Source organism: Rhinolophus hipposideros, assembly GCF_964194185.1.
Source record: "Rhinolophus hipposideros genome assembly, chromosome: 13".
In the NCBI taxonomy this organism is placed as follows: Eukaryota; Metazoa; Chordata; class Mammalia; order Chiroptera; family Rhinolophidae; genus Rhinolophus; species Rhinolophus hipposideros.
Window position 1 is genome coordinate 42524830 of NC_138059.1, and position 17449 is coordinate 42542278.

Genomic DNA, 17449 nt, shown 5'->3' on the forward strand with positions numbered 1-17449 from the left:
GAAAAACTGAATTTTAACTTTATTTCATTTTAATTAACTTACAGTTAAGCAGCCATATGTGGCTACTGTATTGGAAAAACACAGCTCTTAGATGTTCTATGACATGAAAGTCAGATGTCAGGTTAGGTGAATGGAATTAGGTGTACCTTAAAAATTCAACTAGAGAGTGATGCTGCTCTACCTTGAATCTTCACCAAATACAATCAGTCTTAGGATAATTTGTTAGAAATCAAGTACTCGCTTTTGAATGAAAATGTTACTCTACAGAGTGAGATTGGGTTTCCTCTTATTTTATGACCTAAACACATGAGCCTCAACTAAAAAGATGTTTGCTAATTTGATGAGAAGTGAACCATTTTCTCCTGTGTGCAGTCCTCTGATCATTTAGGCCTCAGCATGGGTTTCAGTGAATTCCCATAGGTCTTCTGAGAAGCTGCGTTTACAAAGTTTCTGGCCAATAAAGGAATATTCTGTTTATATTACAAGTTCAAATGTGAGTGTCTGAACTACGCTGATTTCTGAGTACATTATGAAACAAAGTCTTTTTCTACCCCACTCCTTAGAACCAAAGAAAATGGCTTTGACAGAGAGCCTTTGCACTCAGAACATCCAAGCAAGCGACCATGCACTATTAGCCCAGGCCAGCGGTACAGTCCAAATAATGGCTTATCCTACCAGCCCAATGGCCTGCCTCACCCCACCCCACCTCCACCTCAACATTACCGTTTGGATGACATGGCCATTGCCCACCACTACAGGGACTCCTATCGACACCCCAGCCACAGGGACCTCAGGGACAGAAACAGACCTATGGGTAAGACGAAAGATATGTTCACTTCTTATGGGATTGGTTGTTTGAAGACTTGCACCATTATTTCTCAGTTGAACTTGAGGTTTGATACCGTGATGGGGTAAAAATTCTCTATATACTGTCTCCTTTATTAGAAACTTGGTTAATAGTAACATGTTCTTTAACAGCTGTGCTTTCTTTCTCTTAATTACTTTTATTCTTTATGATACCAGGTTAATTTGTTTTGGAAGGGGACATCTAAATTAATATAAATCTTCAACTGTGTAAACAAATGCAAAGTGAAGTTTTAGTTTAATTTTTCTAATATGAGAGATTCCAATTATAGTCCGCCTGCTATGCATAATTTTAGATATCAGATTTTTTCTTTCATTGTATCTTTTATTTCAGGTGAACTTAAAGTTCATTTTGATTTTTCCAGTCTCTAAATGTCATATTTGAAAAGCATGATATAGCATGATGTCTGTGGCTTACCTCAACAGATGTTCTTTGAGGAATGATTAGGTACTTTTTTTTTTTTAACCTGAAACTGTTAGTGATTAAATTTAGTATTGAAATTTTGTGTCAAAGATCACAATTCCAAAGAAGGAATGAGTTTGGGTAAATATGTATTCCATTTGGCTGTATTTCTTTTTTCTTTTTTTTTTTTTTTTTTTGCGCAAAACTATTGGAAGTGAAGCATTTAGGAGACTGTGTGGCAATGGGCAATGGCCACACAGATATGGCAATGGCCATATCACCTTTTAAAGAACAAGTGAACACCATGAAAAAGGAGAGGGAAGATGAACAAGGTAGGTCTTGATACATGATCAATGGCTGAGGAGAAGGTATCAGAGCCCTGTTCCTGGAGCTCCTTTAATTCTTAATTTTTGGTGAGTCAGCTATTTATAAACTGACAGCAGCAGTCAACCCTCTCTTTTTCCATCTTCTGTGTCCATGCCACCTACCATCGGCACTTCCCTTTACCTTGTAGCTAGTTGCTGACAGACTTTCCTGACATGGGTGATTTGCTGGCAAGGATGCTGGAAACAGTAAGAGACAAAGTCCAAGTGGAAAACCAGGATGTAGAGCTGAGGATGCAGAACTCTGGAAAGCATGGCCAGTCCAGTTATTCACTGCCTGAATCGTATTGACAGTGTTTTTTAGCCACAGGTAGAGGTAGCACGATGAACAGAAGTTTATAGTAGATTTTTAACTAGGTTAGTAGCAAATAGGGGCTTCCATATATCAGGTTTTTTACCTTCTACACACAACACTCTAAATGTTTAGAAAGCAGAAAGGAAGAGGTAAGGTGAGGTGAGGGGCAATTGAGGCCCTGGTTGTGAGATAGCAAAATAGTAGTTCTGCTTCCCCACAATCATCATTTCTACATTTACACAGTGTGTCAGAGAAATGGCTAAGTATATCGTTTGTGCTTTCTTAATAGCCAGTCTGTCTAGTGTTCTCTCAGGTAGCATTGCTGAAGAATTCTCAAAAGTGATTATGTTATTTCTCAGGCTGGGTTGATATTTTGACCCCAAAATCAAATGTGATAACAACCCCCTTCCAAGCAAAAGCCTTGCCATTTGTTTATGACTTAATTCCCCAAAACTATGATTGCTCATTTTCAAGTAGAAGTGGAGTCACCAGGTCATTGTCAAGGTATCCCACTTTGTAGGTGCTAGGAAATGGCCTATTTCTTAGGCAGCAAATGCTATTTTTCGAAAATTAGTTCTAATGCACTATAAAGTAATCATCAAGGAAGTAATTACACTTATGTGCAATGATTATGTTTTCATCTAGTAATGAAAAATATTGCTTTATGAATTATATCTGTCCCAATGGTTTTATCTGATTTTTTTCAAAACCATGTTCCTTACCTTTTAATTATATTAGCTTATAAAACTAATAGTGCTAATCTCTATAAATATGTGCAACTACTTAACCATCTCTAAAGTCTGGCAGAGCTTACTATATGTTAATATAAAATAAAATCTTGATGTAGGAAAAACAAATTAGTGTTACATCAGGCTGCCATTTTGAAAATATAAAAATTGTCATAAAGATAAATTCAGTCTGGTATGATTTATAAATGCCTATCACATGTAGAGACATATACTCACCAAAGCCCTTTAATAAAATAACTTTGCAAGCAACATTGGTTTATAAATGAACTTAGAGTTTTAGCCTAGTTAGCTAAAATTTTCTAAAGCATAACAACCAGTTAAGACAACATTAGTGTCAAAACTTCCCACAAATGAAAATGTGCTTTTTAATGATTATGAGTTACTTTCTCCTAGTACATCCCCCTGGTATTATGAATGTAAATAAAAATTGTGTAGTGATGAATATTTAATCATCCGAAATAGATAAATTAATAAATGTAAAGTTTTGAATTGTTTTATTTTTTTCTTTTTAAAGATTTGATTCTAACAAATGAACTTAGAGTTCAAAAGCAGCAAATGAGTCCTATATTTTTCACCAAGTACTTGGGCTCAAACATGTTTCTAATGTACTTGTTTTTTAAAAAATGAGGTGAAGCTTAGTACTATTTCACAAATGTTGGAATCCCACTAGCCACAGACATCCTGCTACTCGTTAATTATTATTTCATGTGTTAGAGCTTGTATAATTATTGCTTTACGAGTGGTCTGCTAAATGTTGAAACTTTTGAAATATCTGGAGTACTTGATTCTTAAAGGCAAACAGTAAGAAGCCTTCATCGTGAAAGACAGTGCCACATTTATATCTTCATCACACTCAGTTATCTTCTGTGATGACTCATTTCAATCATAGTGCTTTTGCTTTAAAACAGGCAAAAAATAAGTGAACAAAAATTACATATTTGCAAAATTTCAACTTGAAATAGTCAAACAAACAACAATAACTAAATATTACATTTCTCCAATGTCTGTTCTATTATGCATATTATTAAAACATATTTGCAATTCTACTTTTTTACCATAGGGGGCATTGACAATTTTAACTTTTAAAATGTATCTCAGAATATGTTCTAATTGGACAGGAATGATGCAAAGTGTTTCTTATTTAGCTTTTTATTTAGTCTGAAAAAAAGCTGCCATATATTTGTTCATATTTCATGGTTGGCTGAAAAAAGGCATATGACTCACCATCTTCATTTCTTCAAATCAGCTAAGAGAAGGGATTTTTAACCACTCAGATTTCACAAAAAGTGTAATGCACTTATTGTCATTTAACTCTTACATAATTCCCTCAGAGAAGGACCCTAGGTGTCAAGAAGCCTAGACCTCGCCTGTCTTTAATTTGCTATTCAGAATATCCAAATCAAAAAGAATAGTTTTAATTGTTGAAAATGGACAGTAATGCCATAGCCCAATGCCTTTCCTTTACAGTAGAACCTAAGATGTTTTATGCATAATGGCTTTGTAAGAAGAGCAACCTGTTTGCAGGTATCTCAGAGCCTTTACCCTATCCTTTTAATGAGACACATTTATTTTCTTTTTTAATGAGCATCCTCAATAACTGCTCATGTTCATTATTGTTGCCCACTTGGCAAGCATTTATGTGTTACTTTTTCACAGTACTGTTTTTCACTGTGATGCTAAAGAGCATTTGTACTTCTGATATGGGCTACAAATTAGGTACTAAACTAAAAGTTTCTTGGTTTGGATTTGTGATATTTGTCCAAAACTATATCTGGTATGTTGAATTTTTTTTCATAGAGAATGTCCAACTTATTTCTTTTCTTTTTCTTTTTTTTGGTAAATTGAATGAGTATGTGCAGCTTTTATGTTATGTAAGCCCTCTCTTCATGACCTCTTTATCATGGATGTATAATAGGATTGTGTTCATTTATACTAGGCTGAAATATAGAAAAATTTTACCATGCTTGTTTTAGAAAAGCATATTACTGCCCATATAAAATAATTTATGCTGTCTTTATTTTTAATGCAGGAAAGCTACACTTTGAAACCACTTAATGTATACTTGTGGTTTCTTGTTTCTTGTATTTATTAAAAGAATTAGAATTTATTTATATTTTCACTTAGGGAATGTTACATGGAAAACTAGCCTAGGAGTTGTTGTCACTTTATTACCTCCTTTTTCATGTGTATAAAAAAGGGTTCTGACCCAGGTGACCTCTAAACTTCCTTATAGTTCTAGATAACATTTTATCATTCTATGAGGAGAACATTAGATAATTCTGAATCTGAGTCTGACTTATTTAAAATTGAATATTGTTTCATATTGTTTAGTTTGCCCACATAGTCTTTGTTAAGTATCTGTCTGCATATAAATTATGTTCTGAATGCTTTAGGATGATTCAATCTTCTTTATATTTATAGGGTTGCACGGCACACGTCAAGAAGAAATGATTGATCACAGACTAACAGACAGAGAATGGGCCGAGGAATGGAAACATCTTGACCATGTAAGATGTCAGTAATTGTTTAGGTTAAAAATGTTTTGAAAACAACTGGAGTGAGGTGACACAATAAAATAAAAGCATAGGGATGCTTTGAAGTTATTATATTTTATGCTATCCTTGAGAAAACTAATGAATGAGAATTTTGATGTAGAATATAGGGTTTGGTTTCTAAATTGATATCAAGTCACTTACATAAGAGAGGCATTTAAGCATTTAAGTTTTAAGGAAAGGAGTCCTTAAAACCAGACCAATGGGCTACTGCTTTATTATGAAAGGTTCATTAAGTTTATGCAATAATGGGATTAAGTATTTGGAAAGATGGCTATATTCCTGCATGATGTATGGTCTATGACTTATGTTCATGTCTCCCACTTTTTATTCTCATTCCCATTGAGTTTACTCATCTATTGGGTCTCAATTTCAAATCTAACCTTTGAAAATATTAGACCGAAGCTTTCAGAAATTAAACAACATCCTTCATTGTCCTAAAATAGCTTGTTTCACTACCCACCAAAGTCTTTAAGTTGTGGTGATTGATATGTTCTTCCCTTTCCCCATTTCTCAAATAGCTGTTAAACTGCATAATGGACATGGTAGAGAAAACAAGGCGATCTCTCACTGTACTAAGGAGATGTCAAGAAGCGGACCGGGAAGAACTGAATTACTGGATCCGGCGGTATAGCGATGCTGAGGACTTAAAAAAGGGCGGCAGCGGTAGCAGCAGCCATTCCAGACAGCAGAGTCCTGTTAACCCAGACTCAGTTGCATTAGGTATCTTTTCTTCAGGTGGACACATTGAACAGATATTTTTTATACTATTAATGCTGATTTTATTTTTAACTCGTCTTTTCAAAAATAAAAGATATGCAGGGAATTTTAGAACAATTAACACTCTATATATTTTCAAATATGTCTTGTCTATCTGTTAGGAAAGCTGGCAGATTGGCTTATGCAGAGGCAATCACAAAACTTAAACTCCTTTTTCAGGTTTAGGTATTGGGCTCATGGTGAAGTTTCAAAACTAAACCATAATTTCACATGCATCACTAAAACTTGTGCTGTTTCATAATATAGCTCTTTGGACCCGGCCTCCAACTTGTAAAAACAGAATCTCAGGGAATGGGCCTGGCCTTCTGTACTTCCAGCAAGCTCTTTGGGGGACTGTGCTGCTGAACACCAGCATATGAGAGCATTGCACACAAGGATGTGTGTTGTCTGATTGTTTAATTAAAGACATGGTCTCAAAGACAATCTTGTTTTTTCAGTTGTATCTTACAATAACACAACTCTCTCTCTCTCTCTCTCTCTCTCTCTCTCTCTCTCTCTTTCTCTCTCTCTCTCTCTCTCTCTCTCTCTCCCCCTCAACACTCCTCCAGGAAGAGACACTTATGAGCTATGTAGGATTCCCATTGCTACTTGAAACTTAGTGATAAAGATGTAGCTCTCGTCATGTGATTGGACCCTAACTTAGGTTGCTTAACCATGATTTTATTAATTCTAGGTGTATATAGGACTATTAATATAGCTGTGCTTTAGAAATTGAATGCTAATAGGTAGCTATATTTAGTATTGATATTTGGGGATCACTGGGGTTGTAAACAGAATATTTATGCACATACAGGCATATACCCCATTTTTTGTGTGTTTCACTTTATTGAGTTTTGCGCATATTGTGTTTGTTTTTTGTTTGTTTGTTTTTAAATAAATTGAATGTTTGTGGCAACCCTGTGTTGAGCAAGTCTATGGGCACCATTTTCCAACAGGCTCAGATGATGGTAAGCATTTTTTTAGCAATAAAACATGTTTTAATTAAGGTATAGGTATTGTTTCTTAGACATAATGCTATTGCACACTTATTAGACTACAGTATAGTGTATACATAACTGTTATATGCACTGGGAAACCTGAAGATTCATGTGACTCACTTTATTGTGATATTCACCTTATTGTGGTGGTCTGGAACTATACCTGTATCTCTGAGCTATGCCTAAATGTGGAAAGAAATCTTGAACCTGAAAGAATGTCCAAGTGGCCTGAAACTTTTTCTGAAATTAGTAAGCTGTGATCACTTTCGTTGCTGGCCTCTATATGTGTATACCATTTGAGTAAACTCAGTGGAGATGGATTTGTGTTGATCCCTGTTGTCTCCTCATTTTCTTATGTTTAGCCCCACACCTGTCATGTAACTCAGGTTAGGGTACAGTCCATGTTGTAAAGCAAAAGTAATTACACATATGCAGGTTAAGCACATGATGTGTGTTGGCCCAATTATCACTCATGGCTGATTATCATAAATTAAAAACTTGATTTATATTATCTGGCTATTGATTCCATGATCTTTTTAATTAAAATTATTTCTAGGCAATAAAGTTTCCTTTACACTTAAGGTTTGTGATTTCAGCTAATCCCTGAACGCTGAATGCCTATTACCATTATAAGTATTAAATAAAGGAAGATTCTAAGTCACTTAATTTATCCAGGAGGCATTATTCTAAGCATGTTTAAAGACAAATGTGTATTTGGTAGGTTGTGTTAAAGCAAGCAATGAAAATAGGTTTAAGTTTGATTTGTACCCATATTGGTCCAAATAAAATTATCTAGAGCAGAGTAGAATAAACATTTTTTTTTTAATTTCCTTATTATGAACAAAAATTGGTTAATCATGATAGATTTGTTCAGAATAAATAAAAGGGGTATTTGTAACCATCCAGTATAGGCAAAAATTGAGAGCCTTAAAGTAAATAAAACTTTGGGAGTAAAAATATCCAGTTTAGCCTACTCTATTAAGTACTTTCTAAGTTTCTACATTAAGTGCTTTCTAAAGTTCTCTTTCAGATTTTGGAGTTGAACATATTGATGTGTAATGAAAGGATTGGAGATTATTGGTTGATAAACCTATTTTTGCCTCTGGGAACTGTGTAATGGAGTACTTGTATACAGATGGAGCTATCATATGTCTATATCTATGATATGTCTATATTGAACAAATTAACTGAGTATGTACTTATTTATTGAGTGCTTGCTATGTGTCAGGCATTGTGCTGTGCACTGTATAAAGGAAAAAGATTCCTCATTCCTTCCCTTGAGAAAGTTTTGATCCACAGAGGAGATAGGAGAGGAGGTAACTAGTGGTATGGCACCGGATGGCCACTTCAATTCAGTCCCCTGAACTGACAGCATTAGTATTATCTATCTACTGTCCATTGTAAAAGAAAAAATTTCAGAAATTGGTAGGATTTCATACCTAAGAGAGTTATTTTCAGCACACAGAATATAGTCACCACTATGGCATATAGATTCTGGTGATGCAGAAGTTTATCATCTCCAGGAAGATACGTTTTGTTTTCCTGTTATGTAACCAAAAGAGTAAACTTGTTTTAAAAAGTCCTTGTTAAGATTACACACATATTACTTTTAATGAAGCTTAATGAATTCACATTTTTTGGTAAAACTGAGAGGTTGCTTTGGCTTTAAGCTTTTGTAGATTGCATTTTTCAAAGGCAAAACGTATTTAATTTCTTCATTTGGACTCTGATAAAACAGTCATGTTCCTTAGGGACATAAAATCCTAGATTATCTTTTATGAATCTGTCACAACTTTAGGGGGAACCTCTTAAGGGCCTCACAACTTTAGGGGGAACCTCTTAAGGGCCGCACAATGTGCAAATTTTATCATCCAGCACTTACTTTATTCTGTGTCCTTACTAATAGATTCTTGAAGCCTTTGAGTTCCACCTTGTGGTGTTGTGCTGTGGCTATAAATACAAGGACAGATGGTTTGTAATCATGGATGATATAATTTACATTAAGTGTTTTCTGATATTCTCTCCTAGGTTTTGGAGTTGAATGTATTAATGTGTAATGAAAGGATTGGAGATTATTGGCTAATAAAACTATTTGTACCCTCTGGAAAGTGTGTAGTGGGGTATTTGTGTACAGATAGAGCTATGATACATCTATATCTTTATGTTCATGTTGATCTCTATATCCTGAAGTTATGTTGTTTCTTTTAGCTCAATTCTCAAGCTGCTGTCTGATCTTAAATGAGATCTTGAGAACTTCAGAATAACGTTATAGAAGATATCTTTAGTTCAAAATATCGCCCTAGTTATATCCTTAGCTTGGAAACCCTGGCGATGTTTAGTCATGCACACATTCTTAGCATTTTAAAATTGTAACTTCAGAGGAGAATGTAACTTCCATGACTGCTGTGTTGTACTTGTTAAACTCATTCCCATTCTTACTTTTGAACTATATCCATGATATTAAGTCAGTGTGATGGGTTTAGTAAGATAACATGATTAATCTATTCCTAATTAAATTTTGGGAGTTTTCCCTGATATTAAATAGACTATTTTGAATAGCTTCTTAAACAGTTTTAAAATTGAGTACACACTGAACCCATGATTTTTTCCTACTCTTTGAGTCAAAAATAAGTTGATATCTTGATTCAAAATAATAGATTTATCTTTGAAATGATAGAGCTTAAAATTATTTTTATTATCATTCACTTGTTTTCCAGGAAAAACTCCAGACATTGAAGTCTTAACAAAATTAGAAAACTAATTTTTAAAACATTTTTTTCCTATTTTCAAAGTATGACTTATTTAGACATTTAAGTTTTTTAAATTGTGAACTTTACTGAAGAGCAAGTTAATGCCATCAGAATTGACATTTGATCGCTTAAGTAGAATTACTTTTATACATATAGATAGGGAGCTACTGGTTAGCACTTGATGTACTCTCGGAGTATTTATCTGGGTCCCTGTAGTTCTTCTTTCTCCTCCTTTGTGCTCAATTTCTTTTCTTTCGGTATGCTGTTCACATCACTCTCTTGGCTCCTGATATTTCAGTTCCTTTCTTTCTACTACTTAAATGATTCTAGAATCTTTGTACAGCTCATCTTGTATTTGTGTGCCCTCTTGCTGTGTTTCTCAAGCAGTCTTCTGCATCATTAGAGAGAGTTAAAAGAATTATGTAATGATGGATTTAAGACATGTTAGACACTAAAGCATAAAACTCTGAAATATGATGATATTTTCACATTTTTTTTAATGTTTGACTATTGTGATGATAGGGTATAAAATTTAGAAAATTATGTTTTGGTAAAGATTTAACTCTTGCCAGAATGAGAAAAAAATGTCAGATAGAGGTTTTCTGTTTGTTTTAAGTGGAATGAAAAGTCAAGTTAATTGTTCATAAAAAGCTTAGAAATTCATAAATTTGTTGAATTAATACCACCCCTTACCCCAAGTAGATTGGTAGAGGAATTAGTATTTAAAAATGTATATGTCTGGCAAACACTATAACAGTCATAGAATTTCTCAGTACTGTCTAGATGCTCAGGATATCTAGTTAGTATGATGGTTAAAAGCACAGATCCTGAGTAAAATGTTTGAATTTAAATCCTGGATTTCTCTCCTTATTAGTTTTGTGACCTTTGGCAAGGAACTCCCTGCCCCAGTTTCCTCATCTTTAAAATGGGGGTAATAATAATACATGTCTCATAGGTGTTTCTATATGAAATGATTAATAGGTATAAAGCATATCAGACAGTTCCTGACACATAGTAGATGTGATATAAATAATTGCTATTATTATTATTTCTAACATGCAATCTCAAAAAAGGAACTTTTAAAGAATAGTAGTATGTGAAATTAGTGTCTTTTGCTTGGCAGCCAACATTATGAAATTATAATAGATTATTGGGTATTTTTTTATCTAGAAAGTATTCCAGGCAGTAATTTTTAGGTGACAACTTTGTTTAAAAGACAGAGAAACTAGAAAAGGGGGATTCTGTCTTAAATACAGTTGATCTTTTGTAGCTTTGGGACCCTAAATTCATAATGCAAGTCTACAGAAAAATAGTTTGCTCCCAACCCAAGAAATATGTCATTCAACTTCTATGAGATTATAAAAACCACAAACAAGTTCTTCAGAGTATATCTTCATATAAATGTTTACAGTTTTACACATTTATATTGATTCCTTTAAATCAAATCATGAAACTCATTTCAAGACCATTCAGCTGAGTTCCAAATGCAAATTGCCTAGTGTATTTAAGTATACTGTGTCAAAAATGATGTGACTACTAATCAAATATGTCCATCTTTTAAAAACAAGAGAGGATTGCCTCCTGCTCCATTAGGTATTTTTATTGTTAAAGGTGGAAATCCCAATGCAGTTAGTTGCTGGCTTCTGGGTTGTGTTTGGGCTTCTGAAACATAATATTGAAATTTCTGAATTTATTATCCTTAACATAAAAAAATAAGTAACATTTTCAAAGATGAACTTTCTTAACCCTTCCTGTCTTTTGATGGTTTTGTAATATTAGGTTGGTGCAGAAGTAATTTTGGTTTAAAGGTTAAAAATAATTGCAAAAACGCAATTACTTTTGCATCAACCTAATAGTTATTATCATGATTACAGCCTCATTCTGCCCACTACAGGATGAAGGCCATACCTAGGTGCTGCCTTTGAGCATTGCTGTTCTGGATCATGTGAAGTCACATTGGTTTTCCAAAAGCTATCAGCACATCCCTTCATGTATATTGATGGCTGCCTTCGCTGCATCTAGTATCCAGTGGTCTCCATTCTGTCATAAGTGTAGTGTATCCTCCATCTTTTTCATACATCATCTATTGCTCTTTCTGTTCCTTCACGTTTCTTATAGCACTTTTCCCACTTTGACTGAATCTCCTCTCTTCATAGATGTGTATAATCTTCAGGAGGTTCTCCTCCACTTCTCCTATTGCCCCCAGGCAATTTGCATCCCAAAGCAAGCAAAACTTGATTTAGAACTTTTCTATAATTTTTCCATCTTTCTGTAGATACATATATATACATTTCACCTTATAAACCATCTCATATAGGCTCTTTTGTCTTTGTTTCTACCACTACATTTTAGTAAACTATCCATTTTATAGCAACTGATATTTTATAGGTGCTCATGAATTAATGGTTTAAAATTGGCTTCTTTAGAATCTAAGCCTTTGAAACGTAAGGTCTTTCACATAAGTTTGTCTAAATTAGCTAATATTCTAAAATAAGAAAGTCCTAGGAGAGAAGTTCACTTGTGATATTGGTCAACTTCAGGATTTTTTTGTTTAAAACTCAATTTTGCCTATATAGACTCTGTTATTGCTACTAATTAATCAGAAGAGAAATATTAAATTTATTAGTCATTTGGTTTTTGTAGCTATTATAGTATTCATTAGTGTATCAAAATAAATTCTGAGGAGTACATCTATTATTCCTTTAGTAGACCTGATGTTTAGTAGGATGCACTTAGAATTAGAGAGGATATTGCAAAGTATACACATTTTATAAAAATAATTTGCCTTTAGATTCTGCTGCTGTTTAAAATTATTTTAGAAATTAGGAAAGGATTAAGAAAACTTTTGTTTGATTGGCTTCAGTATTTCTATCAGGTTTCTATGTCAGGTGGAGTTTGAGTCTTATATGTCATTAAAGATTTTCAGGAGATGTAGCCAGGAAGGCGAAATACTGCACAATTTTCCAGTGTATGGTATGGACCCTCACGATGTCTGTTATACAGCTAATGGGAAGACGGGTGGACAATTGAGCCATATACATTATCTTTGAGTAAATTTGAGGGCTGTAAACATTCATTAAGGTTTTAATAAAACTTATAAAAGTATTGTCTAAGAAATTTGAGGACTTTCCACCAAGGACTAAGACAATGAACTGTTAACAATAAAAATAACGTCTATCCTCAAGTGACATACACTCAGGGAATAAAAAAATTACTGATGTGTATTGCTTAATCTAAACCTCTTCAATGGTTTTGTTTTCTTTAAAGTTTTGTACTGTCTGGATTTAAATGCTAGTAGAAAACAACTTTAAGGTGTTCTTTTCACCTTAGTTATTTATAAGAAAATAAATATATATCTATTCTTAGTAGACAACTTACTAAATAATAAGGACAATAATAAGAATGAGGGTAATAGCACTGATATCTAATGAGAGATAAGGATGTGCAATGCCAAGCATCTAATAGGAAGTAACTAATTCATTTCTCACATCAGTGCTATTAACTGTGGTAGTATTGTCCCTACTTTATAGATGTGGTGACTAAGGCATGTAGAAACTAATTTGCCCAATGTTACATGGCTAGTAAATGGGAAAGCCAAGATTCTACTTCACTAGACTCTAGAATTAACTCTCTTATGCCTACGGTCTGTGGGGCTGGTAATTGGTATCTTTCATGCATAGACATTGGATGCTTAACCTATTCCCTATAAAATAATTGGCCATTTATAAAACAAAAAGTTTATTTTTATGAAGTTATTGATCTTTCCTTAACCCAATAAGTGAAAAAAAAAAAAAAATTTGCTACCTTGGAGAGGCATTTTTTTTTCTGTTTGTCTTCAGACTTTACAGAACTATTCTTATCCAAAAAACTATTCTTTTTTTTTAAATTTTAACAATTTTTTATTAGTTTCAGGTGCATAAACAATGTAATAGTTAGACATTTATCATTTATATCTCTCACACAGTGACACCCCCCTACCCCCACTACCCCTCGGGCATCGCACAAAAAACTATTCTTAAGCCAACGTCCTTTCCTAAAAAAAAAAAATGTCTTTAAAACTTTTCATAAGTACATCTCTGTTTCACTGTGTCATGTGGCTAAATATGAACTTCATTGCACTTTTTCTCTTCTGGAAATTTATAGTGGTGTGGAAGGTAATTTTGGCAAATCTAATTAGCCATATCACATTTCCTTGAAGTCATATATGCACCAGTTTTGTCTAGCTTTTTTTGTTTTATGAATGAAAATTGCTTAAATAAAAACATTTTGGTTTTTATCATTTACTCTTGCAGAAATGAATGTGCACATGAGAATGCATGAGTATTTCCAGTCCGTCCAATTACCAAGTAGTCATAAAATTATAATGTAAACTTTTAAAAATAAACTTTTTATATTTGGAATAATTTTAGATTTAAAGAACCACTGCAAAGATAGTACAGAGAATTTTCATATACCCTTCACCAAACTATAATAAGCCTTTTCTACTTCAGAATAGTTGGGGAAATCTTATGCACTGCTCAACTAATAATGTACCCGACAGGATTCAAAACATTTAAATAAACTTAAGGCATTCAAATGTAAAATGATATATACTTAGATAAATTGATTGTGTTTTTCTCTGTTCTTGATATTCTGTAGCTTTACAAAATATAGACAACTGGACTGAATTTCCTTTGACCTTCAGCATACCGTTAGATAAATTATTGTTTAAAAAAATCAGCCTGCTAGTTGACATACACATATAAAGATTCAGTTACTTGAAATTTATCAAGGATTGAATGACTGTTATATTTATAAAAGTTAAAATTATTTTTTCTTCCTCAAACTTTTAAGTATATACACTTTCTTTCATTGAAAATCCAATATGGGAGACATGTAGTGCATATTTTAGCTATGGAAGACTGTATACTCTTGAAGTTTATTTTCATGCATATATAAAAAAAATATAAACTGTTTCATGTCATTTCCATGAGCATGTTATTTGGAGGTTAGCATTCCTACATCAACTTTATTATTATACTGTAATCTGTTTTCTCACACTTTTAGAATTTGACAAGCTTAATAAGCATAGCATTTCATTTAAAGTGGGAACTTCATTTTCCTTTTTAGAAAGCATGTACTAATTTTATTTGGTCAACTGGGTATCCATTCTAATGATTCTTTCTTGCTTCCACCCATGTCAAATCCATATGATCTAATTTGTGTGAAAATTTTTGAGGCTAAAGTATATTTTTAAGAAGTAATTAAATGTGAGAACTGGTTAGCTACGTAGTAAGTCTCACTATTGAAAGGTGGTAGAATTAGAGCTATGTGAAAATTATATTACCCTAACATTTGATGTTTTAAAATACCAATTTGATTCTGGAAAGGAAAACTGCTAATTTATTTTCTTTAAATAAAATATACCAATTGTGATCCATGCGGGGGACAGGGTTCCCAAACATCATATAGTATAATTAAATCGTTAAAATTGCTTCAAGCTTTGATCATACAAAGCATTTAGACCAACGACCTGTTTTCCTTGAGTTCTGATGACTGGTCTTGCTATTTTTATTTTCTAGAAGTAAAATGCTTAGCCTTTTAAAATTGTGTTTTTGTAAAGAAGCCAAGAGAATGGGCATAGATTAATTCTATTTGGTGTAATAATGACATAACAGTGCTTATTAACAGTGCTTATTCCTCCTCTCTCCCTGCTTTTTACCCTTTTCATAGATGCACATCGGGAATTCCTTCACAGGCCTGCTTCTGGATATGTGCCAGAGGAGATCTGGAAGAAAGCTGGTAAGAATTGTTTAAAAACACGAGTTTAGTGTTCTGGCAGCTGTTTGCAGTTGTTACATGCAGTGATGTGAAGAATGACAGGAAAGAACTTTACTGCTAACAACAACAACAAAACAACTCCCCCCCCCAAAAAAAAGAAACAAATGTAAAAATCCTGATTAATATTCTTAAACTGGGCCTAATTAGAACATGAAATAGTTTTTATTTTTGTAGCATCTGCCAGTGCTACTATAATTGAGAAGATGGCAGTATTTCCTTCATAAACTCCTGTTTTTCAGGGACAATAATGGTTTCATTGCATGTAATTTTTCCTTCATGAAAAAAAAACTGGTGTTTTATAAATTAAATTGCATACTATAGCCTTTTCCTCTGAATTTTTAAATTAAAAAAATCCTATCAAATATAATTGATTTGTTGAGGCACTCAGAAATTTTATGGTTACAATAAATATTTAAAATTCATCTTCTGAGCTAATTAGTATTCAATGATCAGAGCTAAATTACTAGGTTAAATGATAAAGCTGCTAAACTTCTATTTTTATTTTCCATGTACACTATTTGATTTTAATTAAGAGATATTTCTCTACATTTTGAAGTAGGTTTAAAGTTCCTGATGACTCATTGATTTATTGGGCTTGAAGTTCAGATCTGGCTGAACATTGGTGGAACACCTGCACTATAGAAGTTGAGTAAAAACCTTATAAAAACCAACTCAGGAGATAAAGCATAAACATGTTTCAAGAATTAAAGATGACATGATAAATATGTATTGTGGCTTTGAGCTGCTGTAACTCCAACTGTTAAAATAGTTTTACTCAGCTGAGAAACTGAAAAAATGCTATTTCTGCAAGTCATCAGATGTGTGTAAGACTAGGAACCATAATCAAGGAGCAAGAGTCAAGGGAAAGGGTTTTTTTCTACAAAAGATTTCTACAAAAGATTTTGATTTGACCCAGCTGTGTCTGTAGTTCAATGCAACATGCTGACTCTTTGGCCACTTGACTCTTTTTTTTTTCTTCCCCTTTCTTCCTCCTCTCCCCCCGCCCACTCCAGTTCATCTTCTCAGTCTAGTTGTGTAGGACACAGCTCCCTGGTCCATGCTAGTATTATGAGTCTTGTACACGCCTCGCTGAGGCAGCCAGTCATCAGTTGTCCATTGGCCATTCACAGCAGCTCATGGCAGCTCTTGCCAGCGGGCTACAATGGCCGGCCACTCAAGCAGCCTGTGACAGCAAATGGCAGCTCACGCCAACCTCTGGCTGCTCATGGCAGCCTAGCTCCAGGGAGAGCTGTTGTTCACAATCTTAGTTGTAGAGGGCGCAGCTCACTGGCCCACGTGGGAATCGAACTGGTGACTTCGGTGTTAGGAGCGTGGTGCTCCAACCACCTGAGCCACTGGGCCAACCACCACTTGGCTCTTATCCAAGTGTTTTTATAGATTTTTCTAATACCTGTTTTTGTAAAAGTAATAGGAGTTTTGAAATCTGATAGTATTCTAGGCTTAGTAACTTAGACTGAGAACCAGAAAGCTCTCTTTCATGTCCAATATGCAAATCAAATAGATCCATTCAGCTTAAAGGTCAAAGCCTAAATACATCTGTTGCTCAGCTGCATAGTTTTACCAGATTTACAGCATCACTTCTAAGATTTTCTATGTAGATAATAGTCATGAGATACTCCTCAGCTGTTAAAATGTGCTGGGTGCCACTTATCTAGAAAAAGAATTGCTACATCTTACTTCTGACCATTTTTCTCCCTCATTTTTAAGGTGTCAGTGCAACTTATTCCAATAAGAGGTAAAAGAATTCCCATTTTGGACAGTAGAAGGATGACTTTTTATATTGAGGGAGAGAGTCTTTTTCTGCTTTTCCCTTATTTATCCCAAGTTAAGTCCTTGATAGTTCATAAAGAAAAAT

At 33.9% G+C, this 17449-nt stretch overlaps 1 protein-coding gene across 8 annotated transcripts in view; it reads left to right on the plus strand.

Annotated features, from left to right (window-relative positions):
* RUNX1T1 (RUNX1 partner transcriptional co-repressor 1) overlaps positions 1-17449 on the plus strand; it is a 195953-nt gene that overhangs the window by 130444 nt on the left and 48060 nt on the right. For all 8 annotated transcript variants that reach the window (XM_081070762.1, XM_081070760.1, XM_081070759.1 and 5 more), the window contains 4 exons: positions 564-814; positions 5116-5201; positions 5768-5969; positions 15466-15534. In XM_081070762.1, coding sequence (XP_080926888.1) covers positions 564-814; positions 5116-5201; positions 5768-5969; positions 15466-15534 — 608 coding nt within the window. The remainder of the gene's footprint in view (positions 1-563; positions 815-5115; positions 5202-5767; positions 5970-15465; positions 15535-17449) is intronic.